The sequence below is a fragment of the Hemitrygon akajei genome, chromosome 15 (assembly GCF_048418815.1).
Source record: "Hemitrygon akajei chromosome 15, sHemAka1.3, whole genome shotgun sequence".
In the NCBI taxonomy this organism is placed as follows: Eukaryota; Metazoa; Chordata; class Chondrichthyes; order Myliobatiformes; family Dasyatidae; genus Hemitrygon; species Hemitrygon akajei.
In genome coordinates, this window is record NC_133138.1 from 50747308 (window position 1) to 50770399 (window position 23092).

The 23092-nt window shown below is 39.5% G+C and overlaps 1 protein-coding gene across 1 annotated transcript in view; it reads right to left on the reverse strand.

Moving 5' to 3' along the window:
• The window catches only part of LOC140739344 (PH and SEC7 domain-containing protein 2-like), a 168120-nt gene that overhangs the window by 102923 nt on the left and 42105 nt on the right, over positions 1–23092 (reverse strand). The window contains exons 3-4 of the mRNA XM_073067559.1: positions 18810–19307; positions 372–566 (exon numbers count right to left, since the gene is read on the reverse strand). Coding sequence (XP_072923660.1) covers positions 372–566; positions 18810–19307 — 693 coding nt within the window. The remainder of the gene's footprint in view (positions 1–371; positions 567–18809; positions 19308–23092) is intronic.

Consider the following 23092-nt stretch of genomic DNA (forward strand, 5'->3'; position numbering starts at 1 on the left):
CTCAAGCCTAAGTTCTACAATCAAAAATAAATGATAACAAATGACTCAGAAGCACCCTTAGCCTCAACCTGTTCTTGCCAAAGCCTGCTGAGACCAAGTCTCCCACTCTAACACTGGCCCACTCCAACAATGGCCACTCCGTTGACATCTCCCTTCACTTAATTGCCTAAACAATGTCCATCCTCCTCCTTTCAAAGTTTCTTTGGCTGGCTTCACATTTACAACAAGTTGGGCAAAAAGTTTTCTTATGAATTCATAAACCTTACATCCTATGTTTTGCTTTTTTTTTGGTTTATTTTCATTCTGTCAATACCAGCAGTCAGTAAACAATTTAATGCTCTAAAAATTACCAATAGTATATGTAAACTTACTTCTTTCCAAGGTGGCGTGCTACATCGCATCTCTTAAACCCTTCAAGATTATATAATCGTTTGGCAAGTCTTTTTGCAGGATCTGCATTAGTTTTGCAGCCATTGGCCAAAGTGTCAGTGCTCCCATGTTCTAGTTGCTCTGTGCTACCCATTTCTGAATCAGAATCAGATAAGACTTCCTTAAAGTTGGCATCGCTGGAATCAAATGACAGAACAATTAATACAGTCTGTGATTGCAATGGTTTACAGATATTAAACTTTAAAAAGGGTTAAAAAAAAAAAGGTACTATTTCAGCTAATGGGAATAATTTAGATGTCTTGCTGGTACGAGTAAACAGTCAAGACTGGTAAATGGTAGTTTGCAGAAACATGTCATCTTTAGTCATTTTGAGACAGAACAAGCTGTCTATTTTCCCATCTTTGTTGAATTAACAATCTCTTTGCTGATTCACTTTGGCTCTTATTGTTTTGTAGGAAACTTTACCTAGTAGGTACAAAAAGGTCCATTTTAAGACTGCATATTAGGATATTGAACAAAACACAGTTCACGTTCTCCAAAAGAAATTATTTACTGTCCATTTAAATAACCTTCCATACACTTTTCATGGATTGTCAAAACACTTTGCAGTTAAGTAATTCTTTTTAGGTGTAGTTAAAGCTGTGGTGCCGAAAAAGAGACAACCAATCTGTGTACTGCAAATTCTCATAAACAAGAATGTGAAAATCACTCATTCATTTTACTTTTGTTAGTGTTGAACTTGGAAAAGAAAATAATGGCTGGAGAACTAGGGATAACTCGTGTGGCTTTTCAGCATCACGCCATCATAACAACTTAGGGTATAGATGCAGGGGTAGGTCTTTGTGACTGCTCCGTTTAATATTATCATGGCTGATCTTTTATCTCAGTGCCGCATTCTTGCACTAAGCCCATCTCCCTTGCCTCCCCTACAGTTAAAATCTGCAGATTTGCAACAGTCTTCTACTTCACAGAGCCCCCAAGCCCTCTTGGATAGAGAATTCTAAAGATTCATTACCCACTGGGTAATTTCAACTCACCTTACTATTGAATGGTTCATTCCTCATTATCAAACTGTTTCATTTTCTTCTAGAAATAAAATCAATTTTACACATAAAAATTATTATGGATCTGGTAGATTTCAATGGCATCATCTCTCGCTCTTCTAAACTCCTGAGTCAGGCTGAGTTCTTGCTCTCCACAAACCCCCATCCCAGGAATCAGTAAAATTTTGCTACAAGCTCTCTACCAAAAGTGTACCCTTCTCAAGCTTGGGAAACCACACCTGCGCACAATATTCCAGCTGTGATCTAACATAACTGCAGTAAGATGTACTCTATGCTCAAGTTCAACACAAATAAAAGCCAACATACCACTTATTCTTTCTGGCTGCTTACTGTACCTGCCCATTCATTTTTTTAGTATTTAATTTACAAGAACACCTACTTCTCTTTGAATGCTGACATCATTCAATTTCTCACCATTTGAAAAATACTCAGTGTCTCAAATTTTTCTACTGAAGAGTCTGACCTCACAATTCCCTACATTTATTTCATTGGCTATGGCCATGCTCAATTAATTAATCTGAAGCCTCTGTGCATCCTCCTGTTATGCTGTTTAGTATTGATTCATTATCAGACTTGGATATTTTATACTTGATCCCTCATCTAAATCATTAGATTAGGTATCAACTAGAAACCTGGCATGAATATCTCTGACCCCGCTGATCGTAGCCTCCCAACCCAGCAATGATTCCTTTTGTCCATTTTCTATATGTTAACCAATCCTCAGTTTACGTTTGTATATTACCCACAATGATGTGCAATTAATTTTGTTCAATATTGTCTCATGTGGCATCATTTTGAAGGTCTAATGTGAAACAAGTTGGTTTACACTGGGCCTGAATGCTCTGCTGGTTTCAACCTCAATCAAATTTAAAAGATTTGTCAATTTATAATTTTTTCATAATTTAGTGTTGACTCTTCCCATTTTATTATTTTCTTAATGCCCTGAGGGATTTGAGCAGCCTTGAGAGCAGATGGAACCTCAATGTAATCCAAAGCACAGCTCATCCATCTTTGCTGCACACCATGGTACACATGGTATCAGCTTATGTATAAGACAGGGTTTCTCAGCCGGGGTTCTGTACAACCTGAGGGTTCAGCTACTAAATAGCTCAGGGTTTCACGAGAGATCATGATATATAAAAAAACATTGTTTTCTAAACTTCACACAACACTGGCGCTCACAGTGGTGGGCAATGACCGAGCAGCCCCCTTAGCAATTTCATTAGAGGTCTCTCAGTATGGCAGTACACAGTTGAACCGTGTTTATTTGGTTGAGTCGATTCTCAAATTTTTGATGCAAAATAGGGGAGGCCTTTAATAATCGGTGAGTGATGTTTTGCATGAAGGGGAGGCTGATGAGCAGCATGAAATGCGTTTTCCAAACATTGAATGGACCCGCTCATTTTTATACTTTATTAACCCAGTGTTTTACAGACATGTCTGATGGTCCGAAGTGGTGATTTTTAAATTACATTCTTCTGAGTCATTTCACTGCACTAGTGCAACAACAGACACAAAAAAGTCTGTCTTTACAATGAAAGCTACTTATCAATGGGTTTTGCATGGACTGGGGATCCGAGTTGTCCTGTTCCACTGTGCCTGGTCTGTGGCAAACAACCTACAAATGCAGCAATGGCTCCAGCAAAATTGAAAAGACGCTGACCTACAAATTACAACCACAGGACACATAAAAGTGCTGATTATTTTAAACAGCTATTGGAACCTCAAAGCAAACAGAGTAAAGCTTTTGGTAATAAAGTCACAGTCAGTAAAAGGACACAGGATTCTGCAGAACTTATTACCCAGGAAAGGAAAAGGCATACAGTTGCTGAGAACCTAGTAATGCCAACATGTAAAATTATAGTCGGTAAAATGCTACAATAAGATGCAGTACTAGAAATTGAAAAGGTTTCATGCTCAATGATGATGATGACTAGTTCTTCACTTGTGAAGATCAGGAGGGAAGAAGAGTCCTCAGGAGCGATGGCACGATCATTGGTGACTGTAGAGGACAATTCTGGATCAGCAGGCTCTAGAACAGTCGGGACACTGGAACAACTGGGCCTTGAGCTCTTGGGTAGTAGGATTCTTCCTGTGCCTCCTCTTCTCTTCAGCAATCACTCTTCTGAATTCTGCAAAATTCTTGTCTGCTTCTTTCACTTACCTCTTTTGTGGGCACCGTGATCTCTCTTGCCCTGAGAGAGTTCTCCATACAGTACTGCTTTCAGTAACCTGGGATTGTCCACGAGAGACACATGGCCTGGCTAGCGGAGCTGTCTGAGCAGCAACGTGGCTTCAATGCTTGGAAGTTGAGCTTTCTCTAGGACCTCGTTGTCAGAAACACGATTCTACCGGTTGATACCCATGAGAGGTTTTGTTCCTCTTGTAAGAAAAGAAAATCCTGACGGTGGCACAACACACTGCTTTCTTCACAGAGAGGTGCTGATATCAAAAACTTTTGGAGATGAAATGAAATAAGTTCTGACGATGCTACAAAAATGGTTGACTTTATTAAACAAAGGCCAGTTCACTTGAGAACTGTGAGAAAACCAGGAAAAAGATCATGCCAATCTCCTGCTACATACAGTAGCATGCAAAAGTTTGGGTACCCCTGGTCAAATTTTCTGTTACTGTGAATTGCTAAGCAATTAAAAGATGACCTGATTTCCAAAAGGCATAAAGTTAAAGATCACACATTCTTTAATATTTTAAGCAAGATTACTTTTTTTATTTCCATCTTTCACAGTTTTAAAATAACAAAAATGGAAAAGGGCCAGAAGCAAAAGTTTGGGCACCCTGTATGGTCAGTACTTATTAACTCCTCCTTTGGTAAGTATCACAACTCGTAAAAGCTTTCTGTAGCCAGCTAAGAGTCTTTCAATTCTTGTTTGGGGGATTTTCGCACATTCTTCCTTGCAAAAGGCTTCTAGTTCTGTGACATTCTTGGGCCGTCTTGCATGCACTGCTCTTTTGAGGTCTATCCAGAGATTTTCAATGATGTTTAGGTTGGGGGACTGTGAGGGCCATAGCAAAACCTTCAGCTTGCACCTCTTGAGGTAGTCCATTATGGATTTTGAGGTGTGTTTAGGATCACTATCCTGTTGTAGTACCCATCCTCTTTTCATCTTCAGCTTTTTTACAGACAGCATGATGTTTGCTTCCATGATTTGCTGGTATTTAATTGAATTCATTCTTCCCTCTTCCAGTGAAAAGTTCCCCATGCCACTGGCTGCAACACAAGGCCAAAGCATGACTGATCCACCCCCGTGCTTAACAGTTGGAGAGGAGTTCTTTTCATGAAATTCTGTACCCTTTTCTCTCTACACATACCTTTGCTCATTGCGGCCAAAAAGTTCTATTTTAACTTCATCAATCCACAGGACTTATTTCCAAAAATGCATCAGACTTGTTTAGATGTTCCTTTGAAAACTTCTGACGCTGAATTTTCTGGTGAGGACGCAGGAAAGGTTTTCTTCTGATGGTTCTTCCATGAAGGTCATATTTGTGCAGGTATCACTGCACAGTACAACAGTGCACCACCACTCCAGAGTTCTTCCTGAAGGTCTTTTGCAGTCAAACGGGGGTTTTGATTTGCCTGTCTAGCAATCCTACAAACAGTTCTCTCGGAAAGTTTTCTTGGTCTTCCAGACCTCAACTTGACTTCCATTGTTCCTGTCAACTGCCATTTCTTAATTACATTACAAACTGAGGAAACAGCTATCTGAAAACGCTTTGCTATCTTCTTATAGCCTCCTGCTTTCTGGGCATCATTTATTTTAATTTTCAGAGTGCTAGGCAGCTGTCCATGGGTCCTGATTTTTTTCAGACAAGGTTTGAGGAGTCAGGGTATTTATAAAGCTTTGAAATTTGCATCACCTGGCCTTTCCTAATGATGACTGTGAACAAGCTATAGCCTAATAAGCTAATTAAGGTCTGAGACCTTGGCAAAAGTTATCTGAGAGCTCAAATTTCTTGGAGTGCCCAAACTTTTGCATGGTGCTCCTTTCCTTTTTTTATCCCCACTCTAAAATAGTAGAAAACAAAAATAATACGCTAATCTTGCTTAAAATGTTGAAAAGAATGTTTCATCTTTAACTTTATGACTTTTGCAGATCAGTTCATCCTCTAATCACTTAACTATTCACAGTAACAGAAATTTTGAACAGGGGTACCCAAACTTTTGTATGCCACTGTATAGTAATCTGGTGGATGAAGAGTTCTCAACAGAATGTTTGAGCCAAAAGGTGAATTTCAGGAGTACTTTCAAGAAAATATTAGACCAGATTTTGCTGAGTGCTTTGAAGATTAAGAATGACTGCAGAAACTAGTTTACTTAGCAGACATTTTTCATCATATGAACCAGTTGAACAAGTCTCTGCAAGGCCCTGGAGAAAATGTTTTGACTTCAAGTAACAAGATTCTTGGATTTAAAAGGAAACTTAATCTTTGCAAAAATCTGTTGCAAAAGAACATATTGAAATGTTCCTGCTGCTGTTTGGGCTTGAAAGTGAGGAAGGATCAGAAAGTCTTGAGTCCTATTGAAAACCACCTGGAAGAATTGCAGAACAAAATTGCATAGTATTTTCCCTCCCTTTTAACACAAGTGTATGACTGGGTCCCTTTCTCTGGATCTCCTGCTCAGCCTGTAAACTTGACTTTGAGAGAAGAAGAAGAACTTTGTGAGATACATTCTGATTGTGCACTCAAGATGAGATTTACTGACCTGCCCCTGGACAAGTTCTGCATTTCTGTGAAAGAAGAGTATCCTGCCATTCATAAGAAAGCAATGAACGTTTTGCTGCAGTTTTCAACTTCTTATGTGTGAGCAATCTTTTACTTGTTTATCAAGCATCAAGAGCAAGGATAGAGACCGTCTCATTTCAGTTGAAGATGACATCCATTTGTACTTATCTCAAGTTCAACCCAGAATTGAGTATTAATGCAGCAAAAAGCAAGCACACTTTCACATGCTAGGCCTATATTTGAGCCTGATCATATCACTTAGTAAGAAAAAGCTTTTTCAAAGCCTTGTATAAAATTGAGTCTTGAGCTATATTTTTATTCATATTGCTTTGGCTTATGGTTTTTAGTAACTTTTAATATTCAACATTGTCAATAAATTTTCATGTTGTAAATAAAATTAATTAAAATCAATTTACAACCTTTATTTAAATTGAATCTACTGAGCTTACCTTCAGAAAACTTAAGTCCCATTTTGGCTTAAGCCAGTTATTTAACAGAAATGTATTATGTTCGCCTTATGAGTTTTTTAAAAATATCAAAGTGAAAGAAAAAAATTAATTTCAGGAAAGGTAAGCTAAGCTTAACTACCTGCTTATTTCAAGAATGGTTGGCTAAAACTCATTCTCTACTTAAAAGAGCATTGATAATTATTTTTGGATTGTTATATATACAACTAGATCTGGATCACACTAATAGACAATAGACAATAGGTGCAGGAGTAGGCCATTCGGCCCTTCTAGCCAGCACCACCATTCACTGTGATCATGGCTGATCATACACAATCAGTACCCTGTTCCTGCCCTCTCCCCATATCCCTTGACCCCGCTATCTATAAGAGCTCTATCTAACTCTCTCTTGAATGCATCCAGAGACTTGGCCTCCACTGCCTTCTGGGGCAGAGCATTCCACATATCCACCACTCTCTGGGTGAAAAAGTTTTTCCGCATCTCTGTTCTAAATGGCCTACCCCTTATTCTTAAACTGTGGCCTCTAGTTCTGGACTCACCTATCAGCGGGAACATGCTTCCTGCCTCCAGCGTGTCCAATCCCTTAATAATCTTATATGTTTCAATCAGATCCCCTCTCATCCTTCTAAATTCCAGTGTATTCTATATAATTCAGTGTAATTCTAATGTACCATGAGCTGTAATATAATAATTTTTATGCAGGGGTTCCCTGAGATCTGAAAATTATTTCAAAGGTTCCTCCAGGGCAAAAAGGTTGAGAAAGGCTGGTATAAGGTTTTGGAAGAAAACTTGATTTCTGTCTCAGAGGTAACAGAATATCGTCTGACCCATGGTTGACTTCTGTCACATTCACCAGATTTATCTATGCTGACCAAGTCAGGATATCTCCATGATAGTAAGGTATCTCTACTCATCTGAAACCTGTAAATGACAGCATTAAGTTAAATAAATGCACAAGGAAGAAAGGAAATGCTAATATGGGTAGCTGATGTAGGGTTTATATGGAGCATAAACGCAAACTTGGAGCAATTAAGCTGAAAGCTGTCTTCTAGGCTGCATCTCAACAGTTTACTGCTCTTCTTGCATAGCGTAGTCTCAGTAAAGATGAATAGGTGGACACAGAGTCATAGAAAAGTACAGCACAGAAACAATCCCTTCAGCCCATCTAGTCCATGATGAAACCATTTAAACTGCCTACTCCCATCAACCTGCACCAGAACCAATGCCCTCCATATCCCTACTATTCCATGTATCTATCCTTACTTTGGAATGATTTATATCCTTTTCCATAGTTACTCTATTTTGAAAATTATCACACAATGAAGGTTGTTTCCTAGATATTTTCCCATTCAATATTGCTCCATTTAGTTGTCTCTGAGCCAAATCCAGCATTGCCGCCTTCCTTCCTTACTGTGTTGGAAATATAATGATCAAAGAGGTTCTCTGAATATAGCTCAGAAAGCCCCCCCACTTCCTATTTTTGCTATTCAAAACTAGATTTGGATAGTTGAAGTCCTGATGACCTGATCATTAAAGTTTAGTTTTTGTACATCTCTACAATTACCCATCATTACTCATCACTATCACTTTTGCCAGTTGGTCCCCTACAGAAAGGGCCCAAAAGCAGAACCACAAGTTTGTTACTTCTTGACTTTAAACAGATCAATCCAGTCTATGAATGTTATAGGACATTCTTTCTTTCCAATGCTGTAATGATTCCCTAATCAATCCTGTCACACAACCTTTCCTTACCTTTCCAGGCAACTTGTACATGAATATTTCAATTCCATTATTTTTAAACCATGTTTCTAATACTGCCACAGCACCATAAATCAATATGATTAATTGTGAATACAACACAGCAAACAGATTTAATATGTTGCTTGCATTTGTATTCACATACTATTAACTTGTCTTAACACTTTTTTGTCTTCTCTTTTGCTCTGGATCTGATGAAGTCACAATCCAAAATATCAACTGTCCCTATCTCTCTCCAGATGTTGCCTGATCTGTTGAGTTCCTCCAGCAGTTCGGTTATTTGCTCCGGATTCCAGAGTCGACAGGCTCTTGTCTCTCCATCTTAACAAGTGTCCTCTTCTATCGAAAGATCATAACTAACAACTTGCAATTTTTAAAAAATGCCTTGTTCCATAATAGCCTTTACCTCCTTATACTGTTACATTATTCTTTGATAGGCAATACTCAACAAAATAATCTAGATAAAACAAAGGAAGGCCCATCTTTACAGTTATGCAGCCAACAGGAATGGAATAATCGACTTCTGTTAACAAATTGATGTTAGCAGTTCATGTTCCATAAGTAGATTACTTGTCTCTTTTTCAATCTGCACTTTTTTTCTCTTGCTGGAGGAGAGTCCACATAATGCACAGACAATTGCCAGCTGAAAGCCAGATTCCATACAAGAGTAATGACTCCACCATTCCCACTGCTGGATGCATCCTGTTAACAATCACAGCTGTTTTCACCATTCATATTGGCCAAGGTAAAACTCACTGCTATATTTTGCCCTACATTGCAATTAGCCCTTCATTGCTCTTCAGCTGAGAACCAAGACTCTCATCTACATATTGAACAATGAAGGAGACTCAATATAATAGTCAAACTCAGCAGAACATTGAGAATTACCTAACATCCTGAAGAAGGAACAAAGTTTAGTATCACTAGTTGACTCTCTTATGTCCAATATCCCAACCAGACTGCCGAGGTGCAACAATATAAGATTGTAAATTAAAGTTAAATCTTCTAGCAAAGATAAATGTAAAGATAAATCCCCTAGTCAGAAAAAACACTTCAATATCTCTTTCAAAATTGCAAATAAAACAGGGAAGAATTCTAGAACAAAGTTTACATTCATGTAAATTTAATAAAAACAGCAGATGGCAGCACTTAACCTAAACTGTTCTAGTAATTTTCTATTCAAAAATATTATAATTTGATTATAGTGTCTGGCTGATATCATCTGATTTGGTATGAGCCTCGATGCATATAGAATCAACCACATGAATCTAGAGGCAGGTAAAGTGGAACCTGTATTGAGTACTTTCACATTTTTCCCCTTTCCACAGTTATATATGAAAGGCTACAGAGCATTGTTTTACCAAACAATATATATATTGTAACTAATAGGAGGATCCCAGGCAAGCAGGTTCAATTCAAATAAAGCAATACTTAATTTATAGAAAAAAAAGTTTTAATGATTAAATATTTCCAATCAGAGTTCTTTATGAAAGCTTTCACAATTAAGTTCTACAACAAAAGCTATATTGAACAGCCATTCCATTTGTTATGTAATCCCTTGGATGTGTTAAAATATGAACTTCTGAAATAAGGCCATAAGACCATAAGATATAGGAGCAGTATCTGGCTGTTCAGCCCATCGAGTCTGCGCTGCCATTTCCTCATGGTTTATACATTTTCCCTATTAGCCCCAATTACCTGCCTTCTCCCCGTATCCCTTCATGTTCTGATAAATCAAGAATCAATCTGGGGAAATAAATATGCCCAATGACTTGGCTTCCACAGCTGCCTGTGGCAACAAATTTCACAGATTTATCATTCTCTGGCTAAAGAAATCCCCCCTCATCTCCGTTCAAAAAGGATGCACCTCTATTCTGACGCTGTGTACTCTAGTCTTAGACATAACCACCACAGGAAACATTCTCTCCACATCCACTCTATCAAGGGCTTTCACCATTTGATAAGTTTCAATTAGATCACACCCCATTCTTTTAAATTCCAGTAAATACTGGCCCAGAGCCATCAAAACGCTCTTCAGCTGACAAGCTGGTTAATCCTGGAAACATTTTTGTGAACCTCCTTTGAATTCCTTCCAGTTTCGGCAAATCCTTTCTAAGATAAGGAGCCCAAAAGTGCTCACAATACTCCAAGTGAGGCCTCACTTTATAAAGCATCGACATTACATCCTTGCTTTTATATTTGAGTCCTCTTGAAATGAATAATAGCAACACATTTGCCTTCCTCACCACTGACTCAAACTACAAATTAACCTTTAAGGAATCCTTCACAAGGACTCCCAAATCCCTTGGTGTCTCAAATTTTTGTATTTTCTCTCCATTTAGAAAACAGCCAACCTCTTTCATTTCTTCTACCTAAGTGCATGACATACACTTTCGAACACTGTATTCCATCTGCTACTTCTTTTCCCTTTCACCAATTCTGTCTGTCTTTCTGTAGCCTCTCTGTTACCTCAAAACTATCTGCCCCACCCCCTATCTTTGTATCATCTGCAAACTTTGCAACAATGCCATCAATTCCATCATCTAAATCATTGACACAAAACACAAAAAGAATCAGTCCCTGTGAAACATTCTGGCAGCCAACCAGAAAAGGCTCCATTTATTCCTACTCTTTGCCTCCAACCAATCAGCTACTGCTTTTATCCATGTTAGAATCTTTCCTGTAATACCATGGGCTCGTAACTTTTTAACAGACAGGCATACTTTATTGATCCCGAGGGAAATTGGGTTTTGTTACAGTCACACCAAGAATAGTGTAGAAATATAGCAATATAAAACCATAAATAATTAAATAATACTAAGTAAATTATGCCAAGTGGAAATAAGTCCAGGACCAGCCTATTGGCTCAGGGTGTCTGACACTCCGAGGGAGGAGTTGTAAAGTTTGATGGCCACAGGCAGGAATGACTTCCTATGACGCTCAGTGTTGCATCTTGGTGGAATGAGTCTCTGGCTGAATGTACTCCTGTGCCTAACCAGTACATTATGGAGTGGATGGGAGACATTGTCCAAGATGGCATGCAACTTGGACAACATCCTCCTTTCAGCCACCACCGTCAGAGAGTCCAGTTCCACCCCCACAACATCACTGGCCTCACAAATGAGTTCGTTGATTCTGTTGGTGTCTGCTACCCTCAGCCTGCTGCCCCAGCACACAACAGCAAACATGATAGCACTGGCCACCACAGCCTTGTAGAACATCCTCAGCATCGTCCGGCAGATGTTAAAGGACCTCAGTCTCCTCAGGAAGTAGAGACGGCTCTGACCCTTCTTGTAGACAGCCTCAGTGTTCTTTGACCAGTCCAGTTTATTGTCAATTCGTATCCCCAGGTATTTGTAATCCTCCACCACGTCCACACTGACTCCTTGGATGGAAACAGGGGTCACCGGTACCTTAGCCCTCCTCAGGTCCACCACCAACCAGCTCCTTAGTCTTTTTCACATTAAGCTGCAGATGATTCTGCTCACACCATGTGACAAAGTTTCCCACCGTGGCCCTGTACTCAGCCTCATTTCCCTTGCTGATGCATCCAACTATGGCAGAGTCATCAGAAAACTTCTGAAGATGGCAAGACTCTGTGTTGTAGTTGAAGTCCGAGGTGTAGATAGTGAAGAGAAAGGGAGACAGGACAGTCCCCTGTGGAGCCCCAGTGCTGCTGACCACTCTGTCTGACACACAGTGTTGCAAGTGCACGTACTGTGGTCTGCCAGTCAGGTAATCAATAATCCATGACACCAGGGAAGCATCCACCTGCATCACTGTCAGCTTCTCACCCAGCAGAGCCAGGGTGGATGCTGTTGAATGCACTGGAGAAGTCAAAAAACATGACCCTCACAGTGCTCACTGGCTTGTCCAGGTGGGCATAGACACGGTTCAGCAGGTAGACAATGGCATCCTGAACTCCCAGTCGGGGCTGATAGGTGAACTGGAGGGGGTCTAATTGCGGCCTAACCATAGGCCAGAGCTGCTCTAGAACAAGTCTCTCCAGGGTCTTTATGATGTGGGAGGTCAATGCCTCCAGTCTGTAGTCATTGGAGCCACTGGGGTGCGGCCCAGCAGTCCAATGTGTGGCACATTATCAAGGGCTTTCTGAAAATCCAAGTACACAACATCAACCAATTCTTCTTTCTCCATCCTACTTGTTATTTCATCAAAGATTTCCAACAGATTTGTAAGGCAAGATTTTCCCTTGAGGAAACCATGCTGACTATGGTCTATTTAATCATGTGCCTCCAAGTATCCATGAAACCACATCCTTAACAATCGACCCCAACATCTTCCCAACCACTGAGGTCAGATTAACTGGCCTTAGTTTCCTTTCTTCTGCCTCACTGCCTTCTTGAAGAGAGGAGTGACATTTGAAATTTTCCAGTTTTCCAGAACCATTACAGAATCTAGCAATTCTTTACCAGTGCCTCCATAATCTCTTCAGCCACCTCTTTCAGAACCCTGGGGTGTAGTCCATCAGGTCCAGGTGACTTATCTACCTTCAGACCTTTCAGTTTCTCAAGAACCTTTCCCTAGTAATGTTAACTTCACACACTTCATGACCCCTGACACCTGGAACTTCCACCACACTGCTGGTGTCTTCCACCGTGAAGACTGATGTAAAATACTTAATTGGTTCATGCACCATTTTCTTGTCCCCCATTACTACCTCTCCAGGATTGTTTTCCAGTGATCTGAGATCCACTCTCGCCTCTCTTTTACACTTTATGTATCTGAAGAAACTTTTAGTATCCTCTTTAATATTATTGGTTAGCTAACCATATTCCAGCTTTTCCATCATTGTGACTTTTTTAGTTGGCTTCTATTGGTTTTTAAAAGCTTGCCAATGCTCTAACTTCCCACTAATTTTTGCTCTATTATACTGGCTTTTCTTTGGCTTTTATATTGGCTTAGACTTCTCTTGTCAGCCATGTTTGTGTCACCCTCCCATTTGAATACTTCTTCCTCTTTGAGATGTATATATCTTGTGTCTTCCATATTTCATTCAGAAATTCCAGCCATTGCTGCTTTGCCCTCATCCCTGCCAGTGTTCTTTTCCAATCTATTCTTGTCAGTTCTCTATGATGCCTCCATAATTCTATTTACTCCAATGTAATACTGATACATGCAACTTTAGCTTCTCTTTTTCAAATTACAGGGTGAATTCTATCATATTATGATCATTGACCCCTTACAGTTTCTCTACCTTACACTCTCTAATCAATTTTGGTCAATTGCACAACACCCAATCCAGCATAGGTGATTCCTCAGAGGGCTCAACTATGAAAATCAATCTGGTAGGCATTCTATAAAAGCCCCCTCTTGGAAACCAGCACCAACCTGATTTTCCCAATCTACCTGCATATTGAAACTCCCCATGGCTATCATAACATTGCCCTTTTGACGTGCATTTTCCATCCCCTTTGTAATTGTAGACCACATCTTTGCTACTGTTTGGGGTCTGTATTTACAGTGCCTATAAAAAGTATTCACCTCTCTTGGAAGTTTTCATGTTTTATTGTTTTACAACATCAAACCACAATGGATTTAATTTGGCTTTTTTACACTGAGCAACAGAAAAAGATTCATGTCAAAATAAAATGGATCTCTACAAAGTGATCTAAATTAATTACAAATATAAAACACAAATAATTGATTGCATAAGTACTCACTCACTTTAACATGACACACTAAATCATCACTGTGTGGCCAATTGGTTTTAGAAGTCGCATAATTAGTTAAATAGAGATAATCTGTGTGCAGTCAAGGTTTCAATTGATTGTAGTAAAAAATACACCTATATCTGGAAGGTCTATCTCCTGATGAGTCAGTATCCTGGCAAAAACTACACCATGAAGATAAAAGAACACTCCAAGTAACTCAGTGAAAAGCTTATTGAAAAGCACAAGTCAGGAGAGAGATACAAGAAAATTTTAAAGTCACTGGATGTCCCTTGGAGTATAGTTAAGTTACTTATCAAAAAATAGAAAGAATATGGCATAGCTACAAATCTGCCTAGAGCAGGCTGTCTACTAAAACTGAGTAACCATGCAAGAAGGGAACTAGTAAGGGATGCCATCAAGAGACCTATGACAACTCTGGAGGAGTTACAAGTTTCTCTGCCTGAGATGGGAGAGACTGTGCATACAAAAACTGTTGCCCGGGTGCTTCACCAGTTGCAGCTTTATGGGAGAGTGGCGAAGAGAACACCACTGTTGAGAACACCTGACTGAAATCTTGGCTAAAGTTTGCCAGAAGGCATGTGGGAGACTCTGAAGACAGCTGGAAGAAGGTCCTAAGATCTGATGAAGCCAAAGTTGAGCTTCTTGGCCATCAGATTAAACGCTATGTTTAGTGTAAGCCAACACCGCACATCATGAAAAACACACCATCTGTACTGTGAAGCATGGTGGTGGCTGCATTATTCTGTGGGAATGCTTCACTACAGCAGGCCCTGGAAGGCTTGTGAAGGTAGATGGAAAAAGGAATGCAGCAAAATACATGGAAATCCTAGAGGATAATCTTATGCAGTCTGCGAGTAAATTGCGACTTGGGAGAAGATTTATTTCCGGCAAGACAATGACCCCAAGCATAAAGCCAAAACTACACAGAAATGGCTTAAAACTAACAAAGTTAATGTCCTAGGGTGGCCAAGTCAAAGTTGAGACCTCAATCCAATTGATAATTTGTGGCCAGACTTGAAAAGGGCTCTACATTCATGATCCCCATGCAATCTGTCAGAGCTTGAGCAGTTTTGTAAAGAAGAATGGGGAAAATTTGCAGTTTCCAGATGTAGAAAGCTGATATATACCTATCCACGCAGACTCAAAGCTATAATTGCTGCCAAAGGTGCATCTACTAAATACTGACCTGAAGGGTGTGAATATTTATGCAATCAACAATTTTGTAATTTTATATTTATAATTAATTTAAATCACTTTGTAGACATTTGTTTTCACTTTGACATGAAAGAGTCTTTTTCTGATGATCAGTGTCAATAAAGCCAAATTAAATCCACTGTGATTCAATGTTGTAAAACAATAAAACATGCAAACTTCCAAGGTGGTGAATACTTCCTATTGGCGCGCTAACTCCCATCAGAGTTTTTTTACCCCTTGTTATGCCGTTGGCCCCCTCCTTTGTGAAAATCGCAAGAACTCTAGTTAAGGGGGGGTCAACTGACCCAAGAGAGAGAGACGTGCAAAAGACCACGTTCTTCCAAGAAGCAGAATAAAAGTGACTTTGACTATTGTCTCATGGAGACCACCTGAAAAGCCCTCGGGCAAAGTGGGCTGGTTGAGAGAGAGATCGCATTACCTGCAACTTGATTGACACCTGCGATCTCGTGAAGAAGTATAAAGGCGGGTCTGAGGGGAGGACCCTCAGATGCACCAAGGAAACACACGAAGGAGAAACGCTAGAAATCCTGCGACAGCGTTTTAATAGCTACAGCCGGTGGTGGGGTTCGTGTGCGTCCTTCCCTTGCCTGGGATTGGCGACTTCACCACGGAAGACGGCCTAGCTACAGGGGAAGCCACAGATGAGAGTCCATTCCCCCAACGAGACTTCCGACTACCTCCTACAGGTTGGAAAACCTGTCGGGTAAATGCTTCATGTTCTCTGTCTTTCTAAATAAAAGTGCACCAATGCGACACTTCCGCCGACAACTAAGTGAAACTGCCGTGATCTAAAAGACTTTTAGCTATCCAGTGAACGATATAAAATCTACATTACCCCTCCGTAACCCATTACGACGATCGAGCTTGTGTTTTGAATGATTATTATTACACCGGTGTTTTAGATTGAGTTTTGATGATCTGAATGTTTTGTATTAACCATACGTTTGTGCCCTTGTTGAATAAAACGGTTGAAAATAGTAGCATCCGACTCAGCTGATCCATCTATCTTTGCTGGTAAGTTACCTGGTTACGGGGTTTTCGTAACACCCTGCAGTTCCTTAGCTCTGCCCACAATGTTTCAACACCTTCTGATCCTATGTCACCTATTTCTATTGATTTGATTTCACTTTTTTTTATCAACAGAGCCACACCACCCCTTCTGCTTACCTGCCTATCCCTTTGATATCCTTGGACATTAAGCTCTCAGCTATAATCTTCTTTCAGCCACGATTCAATGATGCTTACAACATCAGACATGCCAATCTGTAACTGTGTTACAAGTTCATCTATCTTATTCCGTATACTGCTCACATTCAAATATAACACCTTCAGTCCTGTATTCACCCTTTTTGGTTTTGTCTACCTTTTACAGTGCAACTCATGCTCTTGACTGCAATTTTGTCCTACCCTCAGCATCTCCTTGCTAGCAGTCTCACTACACACTGCCTCTGTTTGTAAACCAACTACTTCATCCCCAGCACTGTCACACCAGTTCATATCCCCCTGCTAAATTAGTTTAAACCATCCCAAACAGGTCTGGCAAGCCTGCCTACAAGGATATTGGGGCCCCTTGGGTTCAGATGTAACCCATCCCTTTTGTACAGGATTGTACCTTCCCCAGAAAAGATCCCAATGATCTATAAACCTGATCCCTATTCCCTGCACCGGTCCCTCAATCATTGCAGTCATTGATCATAGATGAGTCATTGAATATCTGAAGCAATACACACAAAGTGCTGGAGGAACTCTGCAGGTCAGGCAGGATCTATGGAAAAGAAAGAAACAGTTGACATTTTGGGCCAAGACCCTTCTTCAGGACTGGAAAGGAAGGGTGAAGATGCCAGAATAAAAAGGAGGGAGGAGAGAAAGGAGGAAAGAAGGTCATAGGTGAAGCCAGGTGATAGGAAAGATAAAGGGCTGGAGAGGAAGGAATCTGTTAGGAGAGGAATGTGGAGTATGGGAGAAGGGGAAGGAGGAGGGGACCGGGGGAGGTGATAGGCATGTGAGAAGAGGTAAGAGGTGAGAGTGGGGAATAGAAGAGAGGAGGGGGAAGAATTTTTTTTACCAGAAGGAAAAATTGATATTCATGCCATCAGATTGGAGGCTACCCAAAAGAATATATGGTGATGCTCCTCCACCCTGAGGGCGGCCTTGGACCAACATGTCGGAATGGGATCAGAATTAAAATGTTTGGCCACGGTTCGACGTAATGGTCCCCCAAGTTAAGACAGATCTCATCAATGTAGAGGAAGCTGCATCAGGAGCACCAGATACAATAGGTGACCCAAGAAGACTCACAGGTGAAGTGTTGCCTCACCTGGAAGGACTGCTTGTGGCCCTCAATGGATGTGAGGAAGGAGTTGAATGGTCAGGTGTAGCATTTTGGCCAAGGGAGCGATCCCTGCAGAAAGTGGGTCTGGTGGGGGAGGTAAAGATTTGTTTGGTGATGATGGATCACTTGTGAAATATCTGCCTTTTAATATTAAATAATTATTTAAGATTTCTTTGAGATTGATTAGATACCGTTGCAATTGCTTTTATATCCCTTGCTTTTTGTAAAAATACATAACAAAGTTTGCATGTGTGTGGTGCATCACATCCACCAATAACTAACACCAATAAGAAAACAATTTTAACCTGTTTTTTAAACACATTCACAGACCATTGTATCCTGCCTTAAATAGGTAAATACTTAACAGTCATAGAAACAGTCATTGCAGTGCTCAGTAACTGATACGACCAGAAAATGAGGAATATGGTCAGTGTGGGTGTTTACAATTCAGGGTTTAATTAGCAGGAGGTCAGCAGGCAGCCATAAGGAAGTGGGGCAATAAAATTGATTATTAGGATTACAACAATCAAGAGCAACTTGTAATGCTATGGTAACACTGTAAAGTCTCACAGTATTTTCAATTTGTCAATCTAAATCATAACTATTGCAGCAAAACAGGGAGTGAAAGGAGGAAGAAAATATTTACTTATGAAGACATAAAGGGAATTTATGGCATGGGGTTACAAGATTGGAATGGAAGTCTATGGAAGAATATAAATATATTTACTGGCACTATTATCTGCATTAGATCAATACTACTTGTAACTGTGAGATCCAGAAAAGAATTCATTTGCTCAACTGGAACACTTTACTGCTTCAAGATGCATCTCAAAATCTCTCCTAGCTTCATGCCTTCTTGATCCAAGTGAAGTATTTTGCCATGCTCTCATAGATTCAATATGGCAGATTTCTGTTGTAATGCCCCTGCATGCAGATCAAGAAAAGACTCAAGATTTTCCAACTATTAAAACTATTGGCTGTAAAATCATAGACCTGGAGTACATAAATTCTTGATTAAGATTATGACCAAAGTGGTAAATTCATAAAATCTTAATGTAATTTTAGCAAACTTACATTTAATAAATGTTTAATCTAGAAATATGCATTAAAAAGTCTACATGGAATTTGTTTCCACTTCCTCATTTACCTGACTGAGTTAACAATCCTGCCCATGTCATCTTCAGTGTCATCTCTCTCATTCTGTAAACCATTTGGCACTGACTTTAAGGAAGATCTGCTCAGCACATTCTCAGATCTGCTACTGGTGAGTGAGTGTCTCAGTGGGCTTTCAATATTTCCCTCATTCGATTTAGATTCCTCTTCCTGGTCATCACTAACTCCAGCTTCCTGGATTTCTCGTTGCTCAGCAACCTCAATCAGCTTTTGGTGTAGCAGCTCGGGGGTTTCCTTAATTCGCTGCTGAATCAGTGGTGTGAGTGGGGCTTCAAAACTAACACAACTGTCTGTTTCATCAGTCAGTGACAGTACATCCAGAGAATCCAGGCTACTGTATGATGTGCCTTTCATCAGATCAGATTCCACAATTCTTTCAAACGTTGAACTAAATCCATCTCGACTGTCCTTCACTTGGACTTGCTCTTTTGCTATGGTTGCATCATCAAGCGTCATCTCTTCAATTAACAACCTATTAACAAATCATGAGAACAAAAGAAAAGGTAATTTTCTTTATTCAACAGTATAATGAATCATTCACCATTCTATTGAAAAGGATTTGCTCACTTAAGATAATAATAAATGTATTGCTGTTCTTTGATAGCTTTAAAACATGAGTTTAATTAACACATATACATTGCATTTTGTATCTGTCAATAATATTTTCATATGTAAAATGACAGAATCAATTGTTCACTTAAATGTGATGTTACAAAACTCGTGTTCAGAGACAGAGAGCTTGGTTAACAGAACTGTACATCGACGGTTAAGACTAGTACTAAAGTTAAGAGGCAGATGATTTGTTTTTTCTTCAGCTAATCAAGGTATAAAATGTGTTCCAGGTGACCTCATAATTTTGCTTCAATATCCAACTTCTATATTTACATTTTCACTCCTGTCACTCACACTTGGATGGGAAACCTTTGAAATGGAGCACACAGTGCATATGATTAAAAAGCCACAGACGAAGCAAAGTTGGAGCCATGTAAATATGAGAAATATGAGTTGAAGTGAACAATATATCCTATCAAAACTACTCCAGTAATGAATAATAATATGGCTGAAATATTTTAACTCCACTTCCCCCCAGCCGTCACTACATCCTTTGGTTTTTAAGTACACAAAAGAATCTGTCGCTGTCAGTTTCCAATGCACTCATCAAATGAACATCCACAGTTGCCTGAGGAAAAGATATCCAAAGATTCATAACCCTGGGTGAAGTGATTTCTTCTCATATCAATTCTAAATGGCAGTCTTTATCCTGGAATTCTGCCAGAAATAACACCAGCCAGCATCTATCCTGTCCGTAGTCCTGATGCAGGGTCTGTACGCACAATTCCTGCTCCTCTAACAACTTGTCGAATTCTCCCAGCAAACAGGTTTTATGCTCTATCCTCTTAAGATGATCATGGTCATAAACTTCGGTGTGTTGTATTTTTTTTGACTGGAGATAGAAATATATTTCCTTGCCAATTCACCACTTGTGATGCACAAAGCTTATCCCTTTGAGTCTTACTTTACAGCTTAAAGACAGAGGACATCACTGGGTTAATCATTTGGTATCAAAAAAAAGAAAAATAAGTGCTATAATTTCTGAACTATACTATAACATAATCTGGAGACCTCCCATTTGAAAGGTAAAATTCACTGGCATTGCACTCATATTTGATTTCTGAGTAAAATTCAAACTTTCCTGAGACATCTATGGAGAGCTGCAATCATCTATGGACCATTACAGTGAAACTCTGTAGAGGGAGGGTCAGATTAAGGCATTTCCACATAAAATGTAAAAAACCGTGAAAGCCAATTAAGCATTCAGAAATATTAATACACTTTAAAAAATTGTTTCTTTTACATCAATGTATTTCACTGAAATCTCACAAAGCCCAAACCACTACCTGAAATTAATGTAACCCTGACCATTGAAATTTCATATCCCACATTCCAAAATTCATGTCCACTTTTCAAATTACGATTTACAAGAGGCACAATTGACACCAACACCATTATTAAACATGTATTCAAATATAAACTGCAAGATGTTTGAGTTGACAGAAACAATAGTTTTCAGTCTAATATTGTCTCCCGTTAGGCAAGGCTTCCTCAGGAAGAATGTCAGAAAATGACTGTAACAGATCAGAACAGTTGAAAATCAATAGACAATAGACAGTAGGTGCAGGAGTAGGCCATTCAGCCCTTCTAGCCAGCACCGCCATTCACTGTGATCATGGCTGATCATACACAATCAGTACCCTGTTCCTGCCCTCTCCCCATATTCCTTGACCCCGCTATCTATAATAGCTCTATCTAACTCTCTCTTGAATGCATCCAGAGACTTGGCCTCCACTGCCTTCTGGGGCAGAGCATTCCACATATCCACCACTCTCTGGGTGAAAAAATTTTTCCGCATCTCTGTTCTAAATGGCCTACCCCTTATTCTTAAACTGTGGCCTCTAGTTCTGGACTCACCTATCAGCGGGAACATGCTTCCTGCCTCCAGTGTGTCCAATCCCTTAATAATCTTATATGTTTCAATTAGATCCCCTCTCATCCTTCTAAATTCTAGTGTATACAAGCCCAGTCGCTCCAATCTTTCAACATATGACAGTCCCACCAATCCGGGAATTAACCTTGTGAACCTACGCTGCACTCCCTCGATAGCAAGAATGTCCCTCCTCAAATTTGGAGACCAAAACTGCACACAATACTCCAGGTGGGATCTCACCAGGGCCCTGTACAGCTGCAGAAGGACCTCTTTACTCCTATACTCAATTCCTCTTGTTATAAAAGCCAGCATGCCATTAGCTCTCTTCACTGCCTGGTGTACCTGCATGCTTGCTTTCATTGACTGATGTACAAGAACACCTAGATCTCGTTGTACTTCCCCTTTTCCTAACTTGACTCCATTTAGATAGTAATCTACCTTCCTGTTCTTGCCACCAAAGTGGATAACCTCACATTTATCCACATTAAACTGCATCTGCCATACATTTACCCACTCACCCAGCCTGTCCAAGTCACCCTGCATTCTCATAACATCCTCCTGACATTTCACACTGCCACCCAGCTTTGTGTCATCAGCAAATTTGCTAATGTTATTTTTAATCCCTTCATCTAAATCAAAGCAATCCAAGTAATTTTCAGTAGGGGAACCTAGTTATTAGTATCACATATAGGCAGATAAATACCTGTAATGGGAATTCCTGAACACTGAATTGTTACTTTTTCTTATTGACAACTCAAGAGCTAAAAGGAATAGATTTGATAATCTACGAAAAGCTGATAAAACAAGTTTCTCATACTTAAACAATTTTGTGTTATTAACAAATATGCTTCAGGATATTTCAGCCAATTTTCAAGAGAAACTACATTAAAATAGGGGTTCATTACAATGTTGTAATTTTCTAAGCAAGCATTCCCACAGTCCTTTTTGAATTAAGCACCTAAACGACATAAGGTAATGTTAAGTTAACTCATTGTGCCAAAGAATAACTAATTAACAATTTATTAGTTTATAAAGGTACATACTGAAGAACAACATGTACTGCAAAGTATCGGTAGTTCAACCCGCCTATGGGAGCAGATTTAAAAACTAAAGCAACATGAAATTTAAATAAAATAAAAATTGCAAAGACAATCAGGTTTGGCAAAGAAATGAAGAAACTGAGAAGATATTGGCTGAAGTAAAGAATACAAATGTAGGAGGACAGTTAGAAAACACCTCTGCTGATATGGAAGTGTGGCATGTGATTTATAGTGGATGATAGAGATAAATAGCACCAATTAAATTAAATCTGATTTGTATCAATGTTCATTGCACAATTATCCCCAAATAATACTTCATATCAGATATTCATTGGAACAACTGAATTTGTTACAAATGCTTTATGTGGAATACATAATCATCTAATCAATATCACCAGCAAGTCCAATTGTGAAGTACTGGCCTGAACTACTATAGGTGTGAATAAAAAGTTTATCAAATCCAACAAACATTGAGACATCCATATTCAAAGTTCAAAGTACATTTATGTCACCATATACAACCCTGAGTTCTACGTTCTTGCAGACATACTCAATAAATCTAATAGCCACAGTAGAATCAATGAAGGACCAGTTGTCTTAAGTTCAACCAGTGTGCAAAAGACAACAAACCATGCAAATACAAAAAAAAAGAAAGAATAAATAAATAAATGAATAAGCAAGCAAGAAATATTGAGAACATTGATGGGTTGATGGGTCATGATGGGTTCCTGA